General features: G+C 37.5%; 1 protein-coding gene across 2 annotated transcripts in view; it reads left to right on the top strand.

Moving 5' to 3' along the window:
* The window catches only part of nars2 (asparaginyl-tRNA synthetase 2, mitochondrial), a 104,371-nt gene that overhangs the window by 35,166 nt on the left and 44,556 nt on the right, over positions 1-24,649 (top strand). For both annotated transcript variants that reach the window (XM_028800305.2, XM_028800304.2), the window contains 2 exons: positions 13,258-13,361; positions 21,052-21,184. In XM_028800305.2, coding sequence (XP_028656138.1) covers positions 13,258-13,361; positions 21,052-21,184 — 237 coding nt within the window. The remainder of the gene's footprint in view (positions 1-13,257; positions 13,362-21,051; positions 21,185-24,649) is intronic.

Here is a 24,649-nt window from a genome sequence, read left to right as displayed (position 1 = left end):
CCGCATGATGCTTTTCGAGGCCATAATTACATCACAAGAGCTGTAGCAGGCATTCATACTGTAAGCATATTTCAACTTTCATTTGTGTCACTTCATGAATGTGTGATATCACTATTTAAGCTGGACTTAAACCCTGCATGTATTAAAAAAACAAAAAAAACTTGCCGTATTTTCATTTTAGGGGTACATTAGCTGACAGTAATGAGAATATAAAAAATACTTAGTGGTTCTGCATAGATTCATTGTACTTTTATTGTCTTCACTACTTGAACTTGAATAACCATGTTATGCTTCTCACTATGCAGCACAGATTTGGTATTGACAGGCAGAAGCCCCTGAGTATATAATATTGATCCCTCCCATAATAGACTCCCTGGGTGTGAAGATGTGCACTGGTATGCATATTTTTTGCCAGTACTCCAAAGCTCAAACAGGGAAGTGCTAGTATAAACTAGCACAAGCCAACCTCTGAGTCTTGGTGATCAACTTGCCATGCACCAGATCCATATAAATGAAGGAGGATTGGGCCAAATGGACGCACAATTAGCCATGCTGTACAACACCTAATCAAACTAAACCTTAAAGGTATAATAATATTAATATTGAAAGATTTATTACTATCTATAAGATGTTTCTTTCTTTTTGGTGAAAGATAAAAGTACACATGATCTGCATGGATGGATCATTAACAAAAAAAGATGTGCCAGCTGATTCTGATCTACATTATCATCTGTCCTATATCTGTAGATGGACAGTATATATTCAGCCAAGATAAAATGCTTCTTTTGAGGAAGATAGTACAGAAAATATAATTTTTAATAAAATTGAGTACTTGCTGGTACACTTTGTGCTTAATCATGTAATTTTCTTTCTTAAGCACAAGATAGTGTTTGGATCTTGTGTTAGTGCTTTAATCAGAAATGTAATAATGTTTTCAATATCGCCAATACGCAGTAGTGACCCATTGCCAAGCTTTTTCTAAAAAATTATGAAACATCCTCTCATTTTAAAGCTATTTCACCTGACATGTTTAACCAAGTAATTAATTTGAAATAACAATTTTGAGATATTTTGAAAAAGGTATACTTTACATAGACACAGAGAAAGTTCACACAAGCTGCCAAAGCTTTTACTTCTACCAGAGTTATTGTAATTTTGATGTTTTCAAATGTCTTTAGGACATTTTAGTTCTATTTTAGACATGACATCCATCATAAGGAGCAGACACAGACTACATAGTTTTATTAGTTAAACTGTTAAGAATAGGCCAGCTCATTTAAAAATAATGTAATTTACTTATCTGAGATGACCATTGCTTTTTATGAAAGCTCAAATTTTTAATACCAGTTTTGACAAATTAATTTGAACCTATGTGGCATGGTGGTTCAGCAGTTTGGATGCCTGTCTCATTATTGAAGTGATCTGGTTGCATTTCCCAGCTCTGTCATTATCTGTATGCATTCCACATTCCAGAGACCTACCCATATGGTTAATTTGCAACTGTAAAATGGTCCAGTATAACAGTTTATATTATACTACTGTTTTAACCTTGACACTGAAGCACTGCCCTGTGCGAAAGAGTTTTCTGCATCTCAGCTTGCATTCTCCAAAAATATAACAGTGCTCACCAATGCACTCTTTGCATACATTGAAGGAGTTAATTTGGCTTAGTTAAAAAGTTTGTTAGCAAGGGCCCTTTTGCATTTCATTTAAAAGGTTGTGAGGAACCAAAGAAAAAGTATGTGCACTTTGATGCATTCAAACTTTTATTTACACTATTTGCTTGGATGGATGGATGGATGGATGGATGGATGATAGATAGATAGATAGTAGAAAATTGTAGGGTTTCAGCAGCATACACAAATATACATATAATAAGAGTTATAATAATCTTAAGTATGCTAACAAGGTACAAATACCCCTATAATAAGAATTATCAATTTAGTAAATTAAGGGAGTGTAGTATTCAATGAGTGTAAAGTGATTAGAATTGAACATAGTTATAAGTTACAATTTTTACAGTACAGTATAGTCATTGGCACAGTATATTGCACATGGCCAAGGGGTGACTCATTATAGAGGCAGAGGGCTGATGGTAGAAATTAATTTACATAGCATGCCTTGGAGCAATGCAGTTGTATCATTCTGCAACTAAATTTGATGCTCTGTTTAGCCACAACTTCATACGAGGAGTTTTAGGTTTATGATGTTGAATGCACTAGAGAAGTCAAGAAACATTGTCTTTACGCTGCTACCCTGTTTCTCCAGATGGCAGTAGGCTCTGTTCAGCAGGCGGAAGTCAGCAACATTCTAACCTATGTAGTCATGGTAGACAAGTTTCATAGGGTACAGTGCTTTTCTTAACGGGGTTGCAAATGAGCTAATATTAGTCTTTAAAAAGGTCTTCATAATAAGTCAGAGCCATCTGGTCTACAGTCATTTAAAATATTCAGCTGCACTATCCTGGTGACTTGTACTACATTTCTACACAGCTGGGACCTTTTGTAGGATCAGAGTTGTTCTTACCAATGATTTGCGGTAGGAACATTAGTAAACCTCAAGTAAACTTTTTTCATGTTGTCATTATGGGGTGTTGTGTGTAGAATTCTAAGGAAAAAAATGAATTTAATCCATTTTGGAATAAGGCTGTAACATAATAAAATGTGGAAAAAGTGATGCGCTGTGAATAATTTCCGGATGCACTGTAAACCTGTGAACAACCAGCTTATTGAAGCACATTTGCTCAATGTCTAGTAGGCTACTTTCAGATTGCAGCTAAAAGTGACTTGATTAGATTTTTTGACACATTTTTTTGTTTTATTGTTTAAATTAATTTTGTGATTGATTTATAGACAATATGAGAAAGTTACTTAATAATAGAAATAAACAAACAGATAGATGTGGCTTATTAGACTCCCATGAACACCAAAAGTGTGTGCTGTCTGTTACGCTACCTCACCTTGTTTTCAGTGCAGAATGTCTGCAAATTCCTCAGCTCATAAAAGCAAGAAAGAGTTATAGAAAACGTAAGAAAAGTGGGTAACTAGTATCTACGTAGAAACCTATGACCATCACAAAGGTGCAAGGACTGGTGTGAGCAGGATGTGAAGGGATTTGATACAGAACAGTGGTTTGAAAATCTCATGTTGAGATGAATGTTCAGTTACTTATGTCAAGCGCCCCTAAATCTAAGCATTATTAAGTTATTGTATCGTGTTGCCTTATAGATGTCTTTCACCTATTACAGCACCAGTGAAATTTTTCTATAAGTGGACAGCAAACCTACATGGTTTTTCTTAACCTACATATGTCACCTGTTATTTGTTAATATGTTCTGTTATGCATCATAATTGATGAAGATTAGGACCTATCCAGGTATAAATATTTTTCCCCTTTGACAATAACCTTTACTGAAATTATTGTTATTTCTTTACCATCTTCTGTTTGCCCACAGGAGACTTTGTTTTCCATTGGGCATACCTTAATACCATTAAATATTGAAAATGAGCATTAAAAATGAATAATGAAATTAAAAATGAATGCAATTACCAAGGTTTTACATTGAGAAATATGTTAATTATCAAAGTAAATGACAATTATAAATGGCATTTATAGTTTACTACTATAACTAATATTTTTCTGGAAATAATAATCTGTTTCAATAAAGTTATGTGTAAGAGCTCATTATAATTTAAGTTGGTTCTTTAACAAGTTAAACCTTTGAAATTGGAATTGCATTATTTAAATAAATGCTAACAGTTCAGGATAAAATAGCATCTCAGAAAGTCAAAATATTCAATATTTTTTATAGTTTGTATTTATAACACTACTCTTTGTAGAAGGAAGAGTCGGATATACAATTTCCTTTTGGAGGAAAACAAGGAAGTGATTTTTGCTTCCTTTGGGAAAAAGCTTGGACATAGTATTACAGGCTTTGTATCATAGTTAGATTTTTTTGTTCTTTATTTAGCATTTGGCCATTTAGTGGTAACATTGTGTTGGAATTCCATAATGAAGCTAATGCCTGTTCTGTTAAAGTACAGACAAACAGGTTAGGTGGACTGATGTTGTTAAATTGGCCTCCGTTTGTGTGTGTGTGTGTGTGTGTGTGTTCACATTACGCTGGACTGACATCCTGTCCAGGGATTATTTCTGCCTTTCACTTGATGCTTGCAGGGATAAGCTAAAGCTTCTCTCCAAACTCACCGTGGATAAGCAGGTTAAGAAAATGGATGGAAAAATTGGGGTGTATGTGTGTTGGTGTGTGTTTAACTGAGTTAACTTTGCTCAGGTATCACTCCCTTCACAGCACATCCCCAGAAGGGATCCTTGGACATGATTTTGGATACACAAGTAAGGCTGTGTGATGACTTAAAATATCATTTCAAATCATTGATGATGTAATACTACTGCCTCAGGGTTGGTGAGATAGAGAGATGCTTGTGGATTACGAATAATTAGCTGCTTAACCCATGTACTGTGAGAAACGTCTAAACTGGGCTGCGGGGGATGGTAGGGGTATGGTGCACAGATGTTTTAGCTTGAGATACAGGAGTTATGTTGTCTCACAAGTTGCTGCAACTCGGCACACATAATGGTGTTTGGTAATTTTATTATGATGATTCAAAGGTGATTCATTCCAAGTTTAAAATTGCTACAAATCACAAAAACTCTAAAATTAGATCTGCCTCTTCATTAAATGGATTTGAATAATTGTCTACCAACAGGAAACTAGAAGTTACTAATTACGTTTACTCACTCAAACATGGCATCCTTGGTTCTTCTTTTTCTACTTTCTTCTGAGCAAAAAATGTAACTCGTCATGTATTACAGAACAAAATTATACTTCGTTGTGTTTCCTCATGGTTTGGCCATAGCACGTATTTTGCCTTTTCTTATCATGCATGAAAATGACATGCTGCTAAAAGTGCATAATACTACGTGTTAATTGGTATTGCAAGCTTGCAATATATGATGTGCATACAAGAGAAAAATAGCATTGGCTTTTTAAAAAAAATGCAAGGCCCTACTTTAATATATAGTGTAATAAGTTTATTTCAAATTTATTATCTTTTATGCACAGTACAATTATATTTCTATTTTCTCGAAGACAGTGTTTGAAGTACAACCAAATTACTTGCAGTACTCTGTTTAGTCAGTGGCTTGTTCCTCCTCCCAACTCATTATTACTTTTACTTAATGGAGTTGGGGTCTCCCCATTGGAATTCAGAGAGCATGTATATTAGTACTGCACATGTTATCTGGTCCTCTTGAATCTACAGGCACTGCTGGTACTGGCCCACTTCAAGCAATGCCTGCAAGACTAGACAAGCACCACTATGCCTCCACTTCCCTTGTCAGGTACCCATATCTCATTACATTGGTTTTGTAAAATATACCATACTGTAAGGTTTTGCTCCAGCTGCCCTGTGGCCCTGCCCAGGATAAGCGGATTAGGAAAACAGATGGTGAATGAAAAATATTGTAACATCGCTGACAAATTGCATTAACACTAGAATCCCTGAAGCCAATGAAAAAAGTCATTATCCCGGGCCACCTTGAATTCCTTCGCACCTCTCCATTAGCTTCTTTTGATTTGCAAATGTGTCAATCAGCACAAGCAGCAAGCAGCCTGTAATCCCATCTCCCCACTGCTGCAGCTCAAATTGGATAAAAACTTCTCCCAGCTCAAGTCTGTTTATCTGGGTGTGAAGTGCATGGAGTTATATAGGGTAAATATTATATCATTATTTGAAACACATGCATTTCATGTGTGTTCCGTGTCTACAACAATCTAGGTAAATTTAGGATGACAGGAAATGCGAGGCAAAAGATGTTGAACACATAGCTAAAACAACCTGTTGCTGCTTCCACACGGTGCCATCTTTTGCCTTTACACCTTGTGCAGCTGCATTGTTCTTATGTGTGAGTGAATGTTTCTTGCGGGGAGGGCTTCTGTTCTCTTTCTCCGATTGTAGAACTCTCATCCTCATCTGAGTTCACCTCTGTTATAGCACGTCTTTATTTGAAAACAGCAGTGTCAGATTGGGGGGAGTGTGAATGTGACTGAGAGAATAAAACTGAATATATAAAAAAAAAAATGCTTACCTTTACAAGTACCATAAATTTACCAGAGCTGTTACAGACTAAAATCAAATGTATGTTTTTATTCTGTAATAGTAACAATAAGAGCAGCAAACAACTCAAAACTGTAAATCTTGGAAGAATCCGGAATCGAACCAACAACCTCTTGATTATGAATCAGCAGTTCTTACCTCTGCACCAGCCAAGCATTCGTGTCAGCATTGTACCCCAACCCGACTTCTTTTTTCCTGGTTATATTGTTGAATAAAAGCACACTTGTTTTGTTGTATTGGTACCTTTTGTGAAAGTGTTTATTTGATATTTGGACTTCAGCCTTCACACATTATACACTTCATGTCAAAATTTTTTCATCTATAATAATAAAAGGCAAAGCCCTCACTGACTGACTGACTGACTCATCACTAATTCTCCAACTTCCTGTGTAGGTGGAAGGCTGAAATTTGGCAGGCTCATTCCTTACAGCTTACTTACAAAAGTTAGGCAGGTTTCATTTCGAAATTCAAAGCGTAATGGTCATAACTGGAACATATTTTTTGTCCATACACTGTAATGGAGGAGGCGGAGTCACGTATCGCGTCATCACGCCTCCTACGTAATCACGTGAACTAAAAACAAGGAAGACATTTACAGCACGAGTCACACGCGGGAACGAAGGTAAATGACGTTAATTTTTGACTGTCTTTTAATACTGTGTAAGCATACATATTAACACATGTGCAATTAAACGTGTGCATTTACGGGGTGATTTCTCAGGCTTAAAAGCTCACCTTTTATCAAACGCGGGAAGAAAGGTAACTGACGTTGTTCACTGTCTTTTAATACTGTGTAACCATACATATTAACACATGTCCAATTAAACGTGTGCATTTACGGGGTGATTTCTCAGGCTTAAAAGCTCGCCTTTTACTAAAAAGGTAAATGCAAAACTATTTTCAATCAGTTTATTGAAACGCTCCCGTTAAGGATTGCAATAACATATTCGCGAGATAAAAGAACGAAGTAGGGGGAAATGGAGGAACAGCCGCAAACAGCGAAGAGCAAAAAATTAATTAAACAATTGAGAACGGAGCGAGTTAAGCATACAAGCATGTTCATAAGGGAAACAAAGCACGGTGTAAAACGTAACTTTCAATTAACTTTATAGAAATGCTCCCACTGCGGATTGCAATAACATATTCGCGAGATAAAACTTTAATGACAAGACACGAGGTATAAACGAACCACACGCCGTGGCGCAACGTTAGGGGCAACAGTTTCAACCATTCTATGATCTGCTTCTCGCAACTGAAAGACGGCACATGGCGGATGTTAGCCGACTTGCTGACCGCAACGTTAGGGGCTTCAACTATGGCGCTGACACAACATCTCAGTGCCAACACTTTGCAGACTGTACTTAAAAGACACGCCCTCCTCACTGGACAGTTCAAAACACCAATCAAACTAACGATGACATCAAGTATTACCCAATCCAAAGTAGGAAAGGAGGCATCTTCATAAAATGCGTGTGGGATAATTTGCTTGAGACGCTGCTTTAAAAAAAAAAATGATACAAAACATACGGGATAAATCCCGTCCAGTATTGATTCAAAACGGGACGCGCAATTTCATTCTCAAACCCGGCACGATTCCGTATTTTAAAGGACGGGTGGCAACCCTACAGTGCCAGGTAACCACCCATACAATCAGACTGTGATTCAGACTAGGAATGCAATGAATGTAATTACCCCGATCTACATACAAGGCGAAAGTCTTGCAACATTCAAAGATGATGGTTTGGGATAAGTACACCATACAACATAAAAGAGCTTATGAAGCCTTGAACCGAAAAAAGCAAGATCTCAGAGATCGTAAAAAAAAAAATAGGAGGTAATGTCGTTTTACTCGCTGTAGATTTTAGTCAAACATTACCAGTTGTTCCACGAGGGAGACCAGCAGATGAACTCAACGCGTGTTTAAAATCCATGCTTCTCCCACGCTCGGTTATATGTCGCGTGTTCTCGGGTAGGTGCACCAAAACATTTATACATTTAAGCATGTAATGGGCAAACAAAAAATGAGGTATACCCGAAAAAACTGCAGTAGTACTTCATGTAACTTTACTTCTCAAATGTTAATGTTTTACTGTTTAATAATTTATACGCTTCTTATATATTGTTCAAATTCTTTTATCAAAATAACACTGACAGCGCAATGCACGATAACATGGAGTGAATACACCATACGCATCCGCCCACGGCCGCCCTGATGTGCGCAGATAGGAGTTGATTCTAAAATAAAATAAACATAAAAACAGTAATACAATCATCACCCATAAAGCGGATAGCAGACGTGACGTATTATATGTGTACCAGATTTCAAGTCAATAGGTGAAACGGTTTGCAAGCTACAGGTGATTTAAAATCCTGGACAGACCAACGAAAAGCCACGGTAGCAAATTATAGAAGAAGATTTTACTGTTTAATAATTTATATTTATATGAAATGTGCTTCTTATATATTACTTCATATTCTCATATGATAATGATGTTCATGTTGTTTATATTGATTTCTATGTTATTGTAAGTGCATCTATGTGTGTATATGTATGTATGTATGTATGTATGTGTATATATATATATATATATATATATATATATATATATATATATATATATATATATATATATATATATAAAAAATATGTGTATATGTATATATAATATATCTGTATATGTGTGTATATGTGTCTGTATATGTGTACAGTAATCCCTCCTCCATCGCGGGGGTTGCGTTCCAGAGCCACCCGCGAAATAGGAAAATCCGCAAAGTAGAAACCATATGTTTATATGGTTATTTTTAGAATGTCATGCTTGGGTCACAGATTTGCGCAGAAACACAGGAGGTTGTAGAGAGACAGGAACGTTATTCAAACACTGCAAACAAACATTTGTCTCTTTTTCAAAAGTTTAAACTGTGCTCCATGACAAGACAGAGATGACAGTTCTGTCTCACAATTAAAAGAATGCAAACATATCTTCCTTTTCAAAGGAGTGCAAAGCAAGCAGTCAAAAAAAAAATCAATAGGGCTTTTTGGCTTTTAAGTATGCGAAGCACCGCCGGTACAAAGCTGTTGAAGGCGGCAGCTCACACCCCCTCTGTCAGGAGCAGGAAGAGAGATAGAGAGAGATAGAGAGAGACAGATAAAAAAAATCAATACGTACCCTTTGAGCTTTTAAGTATGCGAAGCTCCGTGCAGCATGTCCTTCAGGAAGCAGCTGCACACAGCCCCCCTGCTCACACCCCCCTACGTCAGCGAGAGAGAGAGAAAGTAAGCTGGATAGCTTCTCAGCCATCTGCCAATAGCGTCCCTTGTATGAAATCAACTGGGCAAACCAACTGAGGAAGCATGTACCAGAAATTAAAAGACCTATTGTCCGCAGAAACCCGCGAAGCAGCGAAAAATCCGCGATATATATTTAAATATGCTTACATATAAAATCCGCGATGGAGTGAAGCCGCGAAAGGCGAAGCGCGATATAGCGAGGGATCACTGTATATGTATATATATATGCCAGCAACACTCATAACAATGACAACACAATTACATTGACAATCATGGTACGTTATTTTTAAAATGTTTCCTTTACTTTTTCATAACCTCTTTAACACACTACTTCTCCGCTGCGAAGCGCGGGTATTTTGCTAGTTAGTACTATAACATGAAAAACGTTTCTGTTTTTAACTACTGTATGTGTTCAACATTTCTTAAGAAAATTTCTTGAAACGTTTGCAGCCAATCGACAATTTTTATTTACATCAACGATGTGTCCAGCCAGTCAGTAATGGATGATATCATTGACCACTGGCTGAGCCCTAGAGCACAGTCCCATTGCAGGTGCTGGGTGAGAAAAAGGTTTAGCCACATTACATGTGACTCTGTCAAGGGATATACAAGACCTTTCAGATTTGATTTCTGCTCTGGATCCTATGCTGTTCACATAGGTTTTTAATATTGTATTTCTGCTTTGATTATGGCCATGTGTACATATTTGTAGGAGTTTTTTTTGTTTTCCTCTCCTTCATGTCAGCTGGTCAAACAATAACATTCAGGATTCAAGAACTTCATCTACATCCTAAATCGATGGAAACCACTATGGAATGTTTATTTGGTTTTGTATCTTTTCATTAACTTTAATAACATCAAACTGTTTCTGCTCAGTTGGTTGCCATGTACATACATCTAGGTAAAATGTAGATATATGCTATATATATTTATTTTTATGTATATTAATTATATCAGGTTGTTCTATTGTATACCTTAATGTATAAATATTTTAATTAGAAAATGTTTTTTCCTGATGAAAAGTTAAAGTTTTGCACTTCAGTGGTTAAATTTTGCTTAACAATACCTGGTTGATTTTGTATTTAGTGTACTTACATTTATTAGAAATTACTATTAATTAATAATAATAATCCAAGTAAATGTAGCATATCTTTGTTTTGTTGATTAATCTGTAGAAAGCACCATGAGTTGTATGTAAATGTATGATAAGGGGCTATATTCCATTGAAGTCACCACTTTTCTCCAGAAATCAAAACTGCAATGAATATAACTGTGTTTTTTCCATCAAACAAAATTGAACTACCCAGGCATTCCACCAGCATTCTGCAATATCAGGCTCAACTTTCCTGTTTTGTATTGGTACTTGGTCCTGTGATCAAAACTGAAAGAGCATAGAGTACTGGTTATAAGAGCCAAAGTTGTGTTTTTGTATAGGGAATCCATTCCCGGACGGGTTTATCCACTCCCGGGAATTGGGAATCCTGCATTTCATTCCTGGGAATCCCGGGCTCCCGGGGATGACACAGTGCACGGGCATCTCACATGTGAATGGTTTTAGAATGACCGACACTTATTTTTAATAAAACTACTGCAATATGTTGAAACAAATAAAAGACTAACCTTATCTACAAGCAGTTCTTGCTGTCATATAAGTACATGTATCTAGTTAGTTGCAGTAATAAGAGCGTAGAAAGCACAACGTGTCCAGCGTGCGGTTGTCCAGGCTAGTGCGCACCTTCATGCAGAGTACGCCAGCCGCTAAGAAAGCACGCTCTGCCTCCACTGAAGTAGGCGGCACAGTCATCAGATACTGATACACTTGTTCTAAACAACACCCGCGCATGCTGTTGCTCTGAAACACCGCCATTTCAGCTTTTACTGATGCATCCAGTTTCTTGTCATCATTCTGTGATGGCAAGTTTCTTGGCACAGATAATGCGGATGCAACAGACTGACGCATTGTAATTTCAAGTTGCTGTTCAAAGCTGTTGTCTGATGAAGTGCAAGCTGCAGCAATGGCGCCACCTTAATTATTTTCAAGCTATAACTCTGTTATTTCTTGATCGATTTTTACACTTTTACACGCTATATATGTGAGCTTGGCTGTTTTCCCGGGAATTACAGCAGTTTCAAAAAAATGTCTGGGAATCTGGTAGCCCGGGAATGGATTCCCTATTTTTGTGTATGCTGGAACAATTCAGTCATGTTAGACTGACTGAGAATTAAACACAGTGATAATTATACTATAAAATGATTCACATTTCCAAAAGAAAACAAAAAGAAAGGCACAAATGATGTCCCTGTTAATGTAGTAGTCTAAGGAAGTCAGTCATTCTTCTAAGATGAGCATGCAAGCACAAAATCTATTTTAAGTGTTTTATTTAAGATTGTCCAGATGATCGGTAGCTTTGTGAACAGTACATTTTGCTTGATACATATGCATACACATCATAACACTACATAAAGGCTAGATTTACTGAGGGTCTGGCATAAACACATTTCAGGTGTTACAGAAAATACAACCTAATACATTCGAGGAGCAACAGAAAAGTCAATTTGCAAATTGTGAGGCAACCACTAAAGCCTGAAAGGACAACCATTTTTTGAGCATGATGAAACAAAATCTGTTTATATTTCTTGGCAGTCATTCCATCCATTTTCACCAGATCCCCTATAACCTTGGCTAAGTGTACTCTAAGACCATGACAGAGCCACCACCATACTTCACTGAAGGCTGCAGAGAGGCATCAACTAGTCTTTTGATGTAATGGCATCTTTTCCATCCATACATTTCAAATTTGAACTCCTCACTCCGTGAAAGTGCCACTGGTTGGTGCTCCTTGTTTAATGTCTTTCATACACTTAAAACCCATGTGCTTGTTGGCTTTCCAAAAGAATGTGTTTTTAGTTGTAGAATGCTATATAGAAGTGATCCTCAGCCTTTATTTCTAAAGGGTCCAATAGTTTAACTCAAGAATGTATAAGGCAACCTACATAATTTTCCCCTCCTTTACTTTTTATGGAGTCTTCACAAAGGTGCTTGTTTTTGAACTTGCATTTATTAACAAAATCAAACAAAATTTGTTGCCAGTGCTATTTTACTGCTTGCATATTTTAAAGCTTAATGCTAAATTAAGAAGCCATTTTGAAAAGTCTGTGTGTTTTTATTAAATAAAATTGATTTTATTAGTGCCTGGGTTTCTTAATCATAGCATAAATTGCATAAGCAATTTTTAAGGATAAATAATAACCAGTAAAGTTTCTAGAATTTGTCACTGCAGGTGCATTATCTTAATTTATTATATAAGAGCCAATGTATATGTGTGTGTGTGTGTGTGCGTGTGCGTGTGCGTGTGCGTGTGTGTGTGTATGTTCCAGCATCATTTCCAAACGGCTAGAGCGATTTTCATGAAACTTGGTACACATGTTTCTCATTGGTCTACTAAAAATACTGTAGGGTGAAATCAACCCTAACCCACCCCCCTCTGGGTAGGGTGAGGGGTGATCTTGCGGTCTTCTATGCATGTTATCATCCAGTTGACACTTGGGAACAACTACCAGAGGGCAAACTGATTTACATGACAAGTAGATTCAAGTGACTCACAACTGCCATGCTGTATCCCTGTGATATTTAGGATGTGGTCCACTTTAAAAAGATAAGTTTGACACCCCTGCTGTAGCTTGATTTTTAGCGATTTGAATATTTTGCTGTTGTTTTTTGAATATTTTCATTAATTCTTATGGCCCCTCTGAAAGTTTACTAGTGAATGGAGAAGAAGCTAGTATAACATAAGAAACATAAAAATTAAATGTATACTTTTTCTTTTTCAGCTGGCTCAAAAAGACAAAAAGCAAAATGATGAAAGAAGCCATTTCTTCTCCATTCCAGTCTTTCTCACAGTTTCTGGCCAGCTACATTTGGAAGCCATTGCCGGGTAAATAGATTAATATTAATGCTCTTTTAAATGTATAGTCTTGTCACAATAGCTACATTATTATCACACCATTACCTTAATAATTTTTCATTCCAATACAGAAACCCTTTTATTGTCCAGAAGTAGCATTTGGACATGTGTTTTTATTTTATAGTTTTTGTCCAAATATACTGGTGGATTTTATCAAAAACCTGTTTCATTAGGTTTGGTGCAATATAATCTGATGACCTAGCATCCGATTCACATCTGCTTCAAAAATCTTTCTTTCCACAGCATTGTACTATAAAAGCAGGTTTACAAAATGTATCCTAAACACAGTTACATCAAATTGAGTGGACTTTTCAGCTGTATATTGAAGATGTGTGTTTTATCCACTTGCTTGCATTGTACTTCAGCCAGCTTGATTAAGTGGATTAAAGAACAATAAACTTTACAAGCAGGTTATTGTCAAGTTTATTATGAGAATATAAAAAATAAACTTCTGCACTGTCTTGTGACTGAATGGATTGGTTCCTGCCTTGTGCCCTATGTGGGCTGGGATTGGCTCCAGCAGACCCCCGTGACCCTGTGTTTGGATTTAGCGGGTTGGGAAATGGATGGATGGATTTTAGTAAAAAGAAGATAAAGTATGTTTTTGTGTCATTAGATTCTCAGCTTTGTTATGAATATACAGTATTATGTGGTATAGCGCGTCCACAGCTCATGTTAAAAGGGCCAGTTTTAAATAATCTCCGCACTCATGGCTTAGTGAGGGGGCATGGTGGTGTGTGGCCGAGCGGTTCCTGGGGAATTCGTGATACGGGTGAACCTTACTTAAGTGCACAGGTGAGGAGTTGTCTGCATCCGTAATTGTTCCCGGGAGCTGCTGATTGCCACAGCTGATCCACGTCCCCGTAATAAATAGAAGTGCGAGGCGGATAGCAGGGGAGAAATGAAAAAAAAAAGGAGAAAGAAATGGAGGTTGAAGGAGTGAGGAAGAAAGCTGGAAGTAGCGAGGAGAAATCCAGTGCGGAAGTGAAAGGGAGAAAGAGAGAGCGAGCGAGTGAGCGCTCATAGGCAGCTGGACAGTGAGCCCTAGTGGGGTGTTTGGCCGACACCGAGGGCAGTTGGTAGTGGTCGCTCCCGCTAAGCATTGTGAGGATCGGGAGTGACCAGCAGAAGGATGGCTCGCCGTGGAAGACAGCGGGAGTCCGGAGGCTTGGGTGATGGATTCCCCAATGTGAGCGTCCTAGCCGTTGGGGGAAAGCCAAGTCTCGGTCTGGAGGGAGCGCAACCGAAGCCAGGGATCGGGAAGCCTCCAGACCAGGTGAGTGGAGAGAAGGTCAACTGCAGGAAGGGCGACTCCCCTGTTGAGAAGCCTGATGGGAGAAGCAGGGGAGTCGCCAGGTGAAAGAAGGCACCGTGCTTTGGTTTTTAAAGAGACTGTTTCCAGTCATTGTTTTAACCTTGTTTTGAAGGATTTATTTATTGTTTTAACCTCCACTATAGCACATCTGTTTTTAATTGGATTATTATATTGAAGAAACTGTGATGCACTGCACTTATTTATTTGGACACTTTGTTTTTGTTGTTGTTTTAATAAAAGTACTTGGCACTTTTTTTACACCATCCCCTTGCTTCATTGTTATGCCTCACTGCCAAGCTCATCGGTGACATTACTGACGGTATAAGGTTCAAGGGCTCCCGGAAGCAAGATGGGAGCATGGAGCAGGACCCGATTTGTCACATATTATATTTGTCAATCTTTGCTCATAATGTCATCTGCTCATTCTTCTTTCAGGGTTTTGAGGAGCTAGGATATATACTAGCCCTAGATGTATTGCTAGTCCATCGCATTGTACCCTTGCGTACATTGCCACATTCACTGACACCATTTCAGTTTAAAGTTTACAGTTAGCCTAACATATATGTCTTTTGGATTATATGAAGAAACCAGCCCAGACACAGGTGTAATGTCCTCAGTAGGGACGTAAAGTGCTCTAATTCACTTTAAATGTTCTTTTAGAGTAACATGATGAGGAAAGTGTAGATTAGCTTTAGTATGTTCTATTTAAAATTTACTCTTATCAAACCGCCTGTGCCAGTCAAAATCGATGCACAGAATGATCTACAATGAATAAACATTTACTTGTATTTAACCATTGTGATCTGATTAATCAGTTTTCAGCTTCTTGCTTTATAATCTATTACTCATTGTGTCTAAAAATTGTTAAAAAATGGTTGGTGTGACTTTGTACATTAGATATATAGATACATACATACATGCATGCATACATACATACATACTTTATTAATCCCCAAGGGGAAATTCACATACTCCAGCAGCAGCATACTGATAAAAACAATATTAATTAAAGAGCAATAAAAATGCAGTGCAAGTTAAAAAAAAAAAAAAAAAGCAAGGTGGAGAGTGCAAGGCAGGTATAATAGACAATAATCTTGTATAGTGTTAACGTTTACCCCCCCCCAGGTGGAATTGAAGAGTCGCATAGTGTGGGGGAGGAACTCTCTTGCATAGAGCATCAGTATTGGCAGTCCAGTTCAATTTATCATCCAGCTGCACTCCCAGGTATTTATAGGTCTGTACCCTCTGCACACAGTCACCTCTATTAATCACAGGGTCCATGAGGGGCCTGGTCCTCCTAAAATCCACCACCAGCTCCTTGGTTTTGCTGGTGTTGAGGTGTAGGTGAGTTGACTCGCACCATTTAACAAAGTCCTTGATTAGGTTCCTATACTCCTCCTCCTGCCCACTCCTGATGCAGCCCACGATAGCAGTGTCATCAGTAAACTTTTGCACGTGGCAGGACTCTGAGTTGTATTGGAAGTCCGATGTATATAGGCTGCTGTATATAGGCTGCTGACAGGCGCTCCTGTGCTGCTGACCACAATGTCAGACCTACAGTTCCCAAGACGCACATACTGAGGTCTGTCTGTAAGATAGTTCACGATCCATGCCACCAGGTGTGAATCTACTCCCATCTCTGTCAGCTTGTCACTAAGGAGCCAAGGTTGGATGGTGTTGAAGGCGCTAGAGAAGTCCAGAAACATAATTCTTACAGCACCACTGCCTCGGTCTAAGTGGGAGAGGGATCAGTGTAACATATAGATGATGGCATCCTCCGCTCCCACCTTCTCCTGGTATGCGAACTGCAGAGGGTCGAGGGCATGGCGGACTGTGGTGAACATTATTGTTTCTTAGGTGTAAAATGTGAGATTGTTTATTAGTATTTCTTGTCTCATCAATCTTCCTGATGGTAGTTCTACTATCCCATAAGCATGATATAGCATTCCAATGAATATTAATTTTAATTTCTAATTTAATTTTTACATTTTAATTTTAAGCTTGTAATAGCAAAGCTGCAATTGTGTATATAGCTTTTTGGCCTCCTTGTGTATTATTAACACAATAAACATTGTCAAAATAGCATGAGAATGAGAGATGTTGTGACATCAGGAAAGACGTTGTAGGGATCCTCAAGGTTCATTAATAGGTGATGCCATTGATGCAATTAATGCCATTTTAGAGGCCTTCTTAGTATCCATGGCCGTGGAATCATTATCCATGTATATGTAATATAAAGAAACATCTAATTAAAGAGGTTGGACAGGGCGTTTTCCTGTATAGTTTAAAAAAGAGCTTTTTTCTTTGTTCTTTCTTAAGCAATTTGTTAAAACTTAAATGGTACCTCAGCATTTAGTTTCACTGCTCCCTAAGAAAAAAAAATCTGAATTTGCTCATCCTATTACAGAAAACGGCTCAGAGTTAAACTTTTTCAGTCTTTTATTAGATTTTGTTTGTTTTCTTTAGATTTTGTTTAGCTTTTAGTGATACTGCAAAATGTATCACTAATGTATTTTAACATATTGATGTTAAAGAAATTAATATGTTAATTTCAATGTTCAGGATCACTTTTAATCACCTTATTTAATTTTATGCTTTGTATTTCATTTTGTAATTATCACTATTGCCTTGTGCACAGTGTTTTTAAATAGTTATAACTATGATACCCATTGTCATAATTTTAACATGTTTACTGTGCTTCATAACTTTCTTATCTGCCTGGGCAAGTATCTTCTTCACCTCAGCAATACACGAGAAAGGTTGTCTAGCATAATAGCATTGAGCACTATCTTGCTAACCACAGACCACTTTTGGCTGGGTATTATTTTAGGGTGGTGAGACTTTCATATCAAGTTTGCTGTTCCTAGTAAAACTGTGCCTACATGTCTTAGTCCAATTATATTGATTAATTCAGACTATGTAACATTGCCCATTCTGTCCCTCCACTATACATATAGTACGTATGATCCTTTTGTACCTATATTTTTAAATAGCATTGTCTACATGTAGAGCACAATGATGGTACTGACTGCATAGTCAGTTACATAGGAAGGGCTCACAATTCATTATTGCTCTTTATTATGTTGATGTTGAATTAACAGGGATACTATTCAAAATAATATAGATGTAGATTTTGAACTAAAATGAGAAAAAACATAATTTACCCTATCAAATTAAAAATGCAGCCCAGCAACATTGTTGCAATTAGTGAAAACAATAAAATTATTAGTATACTCAAACGCATTACTAAATGTTGAATTTTAAATTACCATGGGTATTTTAAATGATGTTTGCACACTAACTATGCATTGTTACAGATACATAATGAATGGATGGGTGGATAAAGGATTACTCAAAATGCAGAAAGTAATTAATTTCTGATGATTCAGAAAAATCTGTCAGTGCCACAAAAGCTTTGTCATTATCTCATCTAAATTAGAGGGCAACATTTATAATTGTGCGAGTTACTCTCTGAAAGTTTGATTTGTAGTTGCAAGAGAAGAGTGCAGGTTAGTGGTATAAATCTTTAGGAGGTCTGATTGTCTAGTTTCTTATTACGATTCTTGTGGCCCTTACTTTTATTTACATCTATAGCTGAGCTACAACTAACTCTATCATTGTAAAGTGCAAACTTAAAATGGAGAAATAACCCTTGTTCATTGTCTTTGCACTAGCCATCTGCTGTTTCATTTACTGCCCAAAAAATTTTAAAACTACAAAAAAAAAAAATTCAGTGTCTGATGCCGTAATGTTTTTACAGACTTGGTCAGCTCCATGCTCCTTTAGACACTTCTAAGCGCCACTTGAACCAAGAACCATCTATATCGTACCAGAGGATGAGCCGCTGCAAGTAATGGCAGTGCTAGTATTGGTGTGCTTGTTTCAGAATAATTATGTAATGGGCAGACAGAGTTGTGGAGATGTAGAGGATGAATTAGTGTGTTGTAGTTGTTAAGATGATCATTGGTAAACAACTGGTGAATATAATCTCAATGAAGAAAAAGGTGAGTTTTGGGACATAAGCTGGAGGTAGTGGTTATGGTTATGAGGGAATTCATTGGGGCTTCACCTTCAGTTTCAGGAATTTAAAGGATAAGAGTACTTTGGAGCTTGATTATGCAATAGAAATTGTTGTTTGCAAGACCGTGTTTAAGAAGGGGAAAAACCGGTTGGTGATATATTAATGTGGTGGAGCAAGGAGCACAATACACTACTTGTTGGTAATGAAAGTTGATTGGGACATTGATTTTTAAAAGTGATAGTTGCAAATTGTTGTGTATCTTGACATTGCTCAGTTGTAGAAGATATGTTAGGAATGAAGAAAATTAAGAGAAAGGGTGTACTAAGGCTGAAGACCTTGAATTTGAAGAAACAAAGTGAAGTAATTTTTTGAAACATTGGTAGCAAGAGCAAATGAGGATTCAGAAGCAACAGATGTTGGAAAATGAGCAGAACAAATGGGTTACTGATTTCATTGTGGTGACGTGGTGAGGTGAACATTGAAAACATTAGGAGTAGGCAAATTGTTAGTATCTGCAGTGATGACAAAGCATGAGGAAGTCAGAGTAATGGTCAGGATAGCAGATGAGGATAATGAAAGAGTTGATGAGTGATGAAGGTGGGAATGCATCAGTGATCCATTACGAGTCTGTTTGCTTTTGTGATAGAGATGCATATGATCACCGGAGAAGTGTGTGAAGGATTGCTTTTGGACCTCTGTACACTGAAGATGTTGTATTGATGACAAAAAGTGAAACAGAATTGAGGGAGAAGAAAGCAAGACAGCTTTGAGGTAAATGCAGAAAAGGTAGACGTCATTGTTGGAGGCAAAGAGAGATGAGGCATGGAAGAGGTGAGTGCCTGGTCATGGAATGTGTGCAGTAAAGGTGTTTGGAGAAACTTAATTCAATATACAGTGGAACCTCGGTTCACGACCATAATTCGTTCCAAAACTCTGGATGTAAACCGATTTGGTCGCGAACCGAAGCAATTTCCCCCATAGGATTGTATGTAAATACAATTAATCCGTTCCAGACCGTATGAACTGTATGTAAATATATTTTTTTTTTAATTTTTAAGCACAAATATAGTTAATTATACCATAGAATGCACAGCATAATAGTAAACTAAATGTAAAAACATTGAATAACACTGAGAAAACCTTGAACAACAGAGAAAACTAACAATGCAATAGTTCACGCTATAGTGCTAGGAACCGCTTGCTAAAAACACTTTTTTTTAAATGAGTTTTAAGCACAGGAGAAAAAAATGAACATTTGAAAAATCTGTAATTTAATAAACAACATTGCAACAATGCAGGCTACGAACCGATCACTGTAAACAGAACTGAAAACAAAAATGCGGCTCTCTCTCTCTCTGCCTGTGTGTGTGTGCGTGTGTGTGTCGCGCGCACTCGCTCTCACTTGCTCGCTGCACAGGAAATGCACAGGGAGAGACTGAACATGTACAAACCGAAAGGAAACCTGGCTTGTTCGTATACCAAGTGTGTGGTCATGAACCGAGGCAAAAGTTTGGCGAACTTTTTGGTCGTAAACCGATTTGTACGTGTACCGAGACGTTCGTGAACCGAGGTTCCACTGTATGGGTATTCAGAAGTGAGTATTTAAAAGATATATTTGCTGTGATAGATACCCTGTAGCATTGAATATGACTTTTATTTGTAGAAAGTTTGTGAGGGGGTGTAAAAAGCTGATGCAATATTGTAAGTGTAAATTTAGATATTGGCAATAGAATTGTTTTATATAAAATAAGAATGATACTGTAATCCCCACATTGGAATTGACTTTCTTCCATGATCTGTTGCGTGAACTCCACTGGTCCAGAAGCGGCATTGTTTAGTGATTCTTTTTGCAAAGCAAAATTCTAAGTTTCCCTACAGGCCCAATTTTGCTGGATCCACTGGCATATCACTTAATACTCAAAATAGTTCAGGTGGCCCCCTGGGCTCACCAGTCTATACTTTATTTCACAATTATTTTCCTTTTCCTTAGAATGTATGTTTTAGGGCAGTAATCTACATTGTATTGTATGTACAGTTACTTAATAATGATGCAATAATGATTGAACTGCACAAAAATGAAAAACTAATCGTATTTAAGAGGTAGTAGACCAATTGCTCCTTCATGGGACTACTGCCTATCAGCCCCTTAAAAGGGGGAATTCGTTCTTAAAACATTATTATATTGGCCTTGCATTATTTAGCTTTTTAAAAGCCTATAGAAATTTTCACATATTATTGAGTACTTAGTTTGAAAGTATGATTTTTGCAGTCAAATGATGATTATTATCCTTAAAACTTTAACATCTCTTTTATTTGATTTTAAGGGCATTCTCTCAGGTATACACATTTGGACCCACATTTCGGGCTGAGAATTCTCAAAGCAGAAGACATCTTGCAGAGTTTTACATGGTGGAAGCAGAAATGTCCTTCACTGAGGGACTGGAAGATGTAATGAAGGTATGGCTTTCACAAACAGTGGCTTCCGGTTTCTAGTCTTTAATAAAGTTTTATTTTGAAAGTCAGTTTTTATCTTTTTATTATAATTGTTGTTTATTTACACTCTGAATGCAATGCAGCATGTATGGAATGATTTTCATGAAATATCTTGAGCACAATTTGAATTTTACTCTAAAGAACTTCATGGAGGCTTTCCAGTGAACAGTAAACAAAATATTTTGCAGTGCTTTACCCAATGCAGCATGATTTGTAAATTACTGTATTATTTACAAATTGATAGCCCTTTTAAATGTAATTTGTTTAAAAAATGCAAAGTAAAAGGTTTACATGCAAGCAGTATAAAGACATTAGTAATACAGTGATCCCTCGCTATATCGCGCTTCACCTTTCGCGGCTTCACTCCATCGCGGATTTTATATGTAAGCATATTTAAATATATATCGCGGATTTTTTGCTGGTTCGCGGATTTCTGTGGACAATGGGTCTTTTAATTTCTGGTACATGCTTCCTCAGTTGGTTTGCCCAGTTGATTTCATACAAGGGACGCTATTGGCAGATGGCTGAGAAGCTACCCAGCTTACTTTTCTCTCTCTCTTGTGCTGACTTTCTCTGATCCTGACGTAGGGGGATTGAGCAGGGGGGCTGTTCGCATACCTAGACGATACGGACGCTCGTCTAAAAATGCTGAAAGATTATCTTCATGTTGCTATCTTTTGTGCAGCTGCTTCCTGAAATGACATGCTGCACGGTGCTTCGCATAATTAAACGCTCGAAGGGCACGTATTGATTTTTGATTGAAAAACAAACTCTGTATCTCTCTATCTCTCTCTCTCTCTCTCTCTCTCTCTCCCTGCTCCTGACGGAGGGGGTGTGAGCTGCCGCCTTCAACAGCTTTGTGCCGCGGTGCTTCGCATACTTAAAAGCCAAACAGCCCTATTGATTTGTTTGCTTTTCTCTATCTATGTGACATTCTGTGCTCCTGACGCGCACTCCTTTGAAGAGGAAGATATGTTTACATTCTTTTAATTGTGAGATGGAACTGTCATCTCTGTCTTGTCATGGAGCACAGTTTAAACTTTTGAAAAAGAGACAAATGTTTGTTTGCAGTGTTTGAATAACGTTCCTGTCTCTCTACAACCTCCTGTGTTTCTGCGCAAATCTGTGACCCAAGCATGGCAATATAAAAATAACCATATAAACATATGGTTTCTACTTCGCGGATTTTCTTATTTCGCGGGTGGCTCTGGAACGCAACCCCCGCGATGGAGGAGGGATTACTGTATATATTCTAGGTTTTGTACAGAACTTTCTTTTTATGTTCACATTTGCATTTGTTTGCTTAGCAGACACTTCTATCCAAATCAATTTAAAAAAGAGATCAACATAATCGAGTAACATCAGTCTGGGGATTCTTTAGAAAAAAGTGTTATGAAACAAGGGAACAAAATTGATTTCTGCAAGTAAAAAGCTCAAAACATAAGCTAGATACAATTCCTTTATTTACAAAACCTATCAGCTATCACCTAGACAGAAATTCATCAAATAAGAGAGTCCTCAAAAGCTTTTTGAACATACTGAGGGAGTCAGAGTTTCGAATGGAGGTGAGCATCTCATTCCACCAGCCAGGAGCTACACATGAAAAGAGTCTGGATTAGATTTGATACCACGCACACATGGCATCCCCGGATGCAATTCATCAGCAGATCTGTGTGGTCAAGAAGGAGCATAGGATCTAACAAGTGTCTCCTTATATACAGTATACTTGCAGACCCACTGACTAATCTGTAGGCAAGCATCAAGGATTCAAACTTAATATGTCCCACTATAGAAAGACAGTGTAATTATGTGAAGAGAGAAGTGACATGTGCCAGGTTGAACACCAGGCATGCTGTAGCTTGGTGACACATATTGGTTCTCCTGCCAGCAGAATGTCAGTAGTCCAGCTGTGACAAAACCAGGGCATGGACCAGGAGTTGTGCTGCATGCTGTGTCATATATGGTGTGTTCTTACAGATATTGTACAGGGTAAATCTGCAAGAATGTTCCCTAGTTAAGAAACTGTTTGCAATGAATACTTACACAGTGTAGATCTGCATACCTGGATCTAAATATCTCTGTTATTAAAAACAAGATGATGCTGCCTTACTGGGATAAGCTTAAAAATCTTGATTTTTTTTCCTATACTCTTTTCTATTCTAATATGCAAAAACAACATTGCTAGTAATATTTTATTGTTTTAGTGTAATCATATTACATCATCTATAATTGCTATGCAATATACATTTAGATAATAATTAAAACACTGAGACATAAAATCAGTAGAAACTGAAAGTGTTTTTTTAAGTATTGTTTTTTAAAAATGAGAACTGTAAGGCCCATGAAATAATGTTAAATGAAACTAGACACTAGCATTCTCTTAATTCTCCCTTTTTGTAGCATAAGATCTGTCTGTGGTTTAGTCAAAATATGTAAATTGTAAAAATGTGCTTAATGTTATCAAACCTTTGCTTTAATATTTTGCCATGCGCATTCTAATTTAAGTACAAAAAAAAAGACATTCCAGATTTAACAGTTGTGCATTAAAGAGCAACCAAGTACATCCTAGGCCAGAGGTCACTAACAGGCGGTCTGGGTCCGGACCCAGACTTACAGCCAAAACAGAAGGTTATGATTTAAAACCTGACGGGGCACTTCTATTTTATCTGGCGCAGCTTTTGTAGTCTTTACAGTAATGTTTTAGTAGTGGATAAGGAAATACACAGACCGATTGTATGCGCGTTAAGCCATTTCACGTGATACCACTCAGCCAATCAAGTCTGTGGATTCTAGGTGGTGAACATTGCTTTACTTTACTTTACAGCGCACACAGATGAGAGTTAGAGGCAAGGAAGATAGATGGTAGAAAGAAACAGAAAGATAGCAATACATGTAGTAAAAACAAAGGGAAAAAGTAAGCAGAAGAAAGTGAGAGATACAGACGACTGCGCTGGAAAAAGAAAAGACAGGTGAGACAGAGAAAGGGACAGAAAAATAAGGAACAAGTGGCGCTCTCCAAAAAAAGGAAAGTGGACAGCGAAAATAGGCATTTAATCCGGAATGGACAAACTCATTTCTGTTCATACTTCCCACTGGGAGCACTAAACAGTGTGTCTCATATGTTCAGAAACTGTGGCATTTGTTAAAAGTGCCAATGTGAAACGACATTATGAGACGAAACATAAAGGTTTCGACACAAACATACCCACTCAAATCCGAAGTGAGATCACAGAAAATAATTAGTCTCAGAGCCCAATATGCTGTGTGATAAAATAAGGCAAATACCCATGTCAGCATCATCTGCCACAAAGAAAAGTGAAATATTGACTCAGGACGTGCTAACCCAGCTTGATGAAGCAATGCACAAGGCACCATGTGTAGGTTTAGCTGTGGATGAGTCCACTGACATCTGTGACAATGCTCAGCTGT

This window comes from Erpetoichthys calabaricus, chromosome 4 (assembly GCF_900747795.2).
Source record: "Erpetoichthys calabaricus chromosome 4, fErpCal1.3, whole genome shotgun sequence".
Lineage (NCBI taxonomy): Eukaryota > Metazoa > Chordata > Cladistia > Polypteriformes > Polypteridae > Erpetoichthys > Erpetoichthys calabaricus.
This window is presented reverse-complemented; position numbering and strand designations above follow the sequence as displayed.